The sequence below is a fragment of the Halyomorpha halys genome, unplaced genomic scaffold (assembly GCF_000696795.3).
Source record: "Halyomorpha halys isolate HHAL.00 unplaced genomic scaffold, Hhal_1.1 Scaffold453.1, whole genome shotgun sequence".
Lineage (NCBI taxonomy): Eukaryota > Metazoa > Arthropoda > Insecta > Hemiptera > Pentatomidae > Halyomorpha > Halyomorpha halys.
This window is the reverse complement of record NW_027107553.1, coordinates 1,094,387-1,095,884: the sequence shown is the minus strand read 5'-3', so window position 1 is coordinate 1,095,884 and position 1,498 is coordinate 1,094,387. Positions and strand designations below refer to the sequence as shown.

The following is a 1,498-nucleotide window of genomic DNA, read 5'->3' as shown; positions in this document are numbered from 1 at the left end:
GTATATAATATATAAAATAAATACTGGTTGACGGTCCCGAAGAAAAGTTGATCCACTCGAATAGGTTAGAGGAAGATAGTTTGCGGTCAAGATGTCTAGGTCCCCGCTCCGTAGCTATAAACACCACTACAATTCTCAAACTGGTCTCAAGTTTGGTGGTCCCGCGTCTGTACTGGCTCATCAACAGTTGAAATGTACAAAAGCCAAGATGGCCATACAGGTACTCAGTCAGGGTTTGGTTGTTGTAATGAATTATACGAGCCGATTAATCAGCAACAACTGATATTTCAGTCAAAGACCAGAAACCATTACCATTTGTGCTGTATTCTTGGAGAAAGGTGAGTGCTGCAGCCAGTCTCTGTTTCTTATGGTCTTCTGTTAGGATTTTCGGAACCCACCTACCACAAAGTTTGTGGTAACCAAGCTTCTCCACCACAATTTGATAGACCAAACTCCGTAAAATTTGGGGAAAATGTTCTGACAGTTCTGTAATCGTGAAACTACGGTTTTCGTGAATTTTGTCATTGATTTGCATTGCTAGGTCATCATTCACAAGGCTAGGCCTACCTCTGTGGTCCTCGTCGTGAACACTGGTATGGCCATTTTAAAAATCCATGTACCATTGCTTCACTTGGCTTTAACTCACTATCCCCTGCCCGTAAACATCACAAAGCTGACAATAAATTTCAATTGGCCTGTTGTTTCAAGCCAACAAAAACTGAATCACAGACCGCACTTCACAAGTGGTGGAATTTTCTATTGCAGGACACATTTTGATGACTCACAGAGAGCAAAGTGAGGAACGCACATTCCTAACGCTAGAACAGCTGGATGCGTACTGAATGTAGGAATGTTTGGACACCAGGATGGTGGCTCTACCTCCACCCATCACCACAATAGGCCAAAACGTCTGTTACTTTCTGGACAGCCCTCGTAGATTACTACTGGACAACATTATTTGCAATTGTTGAACCAATATTAGCTATGAGACAAAAAATAATTTTTTTATTACAATTTCATCAAAACTAATTAGGAAAGTCAGTAGATAAACCAGATAGTTTGTTTTAATTACATTTGAATGTATGTCACATCCAGAATAAAACAGGAACAATTTAAAAACTATTTTGTTTTTTCTAATTTTTTTAAGAACAAACATTAGATGCAGGCTATGTTTTACATAAGACTGCTCACAATTGGAGGTTAACTATGTCTGATTAAAATTTCAAATTTGTTGTGTGTTTAAGGCTGTGCCATGTGGAATTTACGTTATAACTGAGTTTCCCAAAGCAGTGTTATATGTCATTGATACTGACAATTGTGAAAAACTATCACTACCACCTGGTTTAAGTGCCACCTTCCATCTGAAGAGAAATAAGGTATACCAAACCAATAAAAGAGAAAATTAGTTTATATTATTCATTTATTAATCTAACCAGCTGTTTATTTTTTAGTCTTATGTGATTGTTTTTCATTTTCTTACAAACATAATTATATATAT

At 37.2% G+C, this 1,498-nt stretch overlaps 1 protein-coding gene across 7 annotated transcripts in view; it reads left to right on the top strand.

Annotated features, from left to right (window-relative positions):
• Window positions 1–1,498, top strand: part of LOC106682960 (androglobin) — a 95,064-nt gene that overhangs the window by 46,585 nt on the left and 46,981 nt on the right. For all 7 annotated transcript variants that reach the window (XM_014424127.2, XM_067045933.1, XM_024358257.2 and 4 more), the window contains one exon: window positions 1,245–1,376. In XM_014424127.2, coding sequence (XP_014279613.1) covers window positions 1,245–1,376 — 132 coding nt within the window. The remainder of the gene's footprint in view (window positions 1–1,244; window positions 1,377–1,498) is intronic.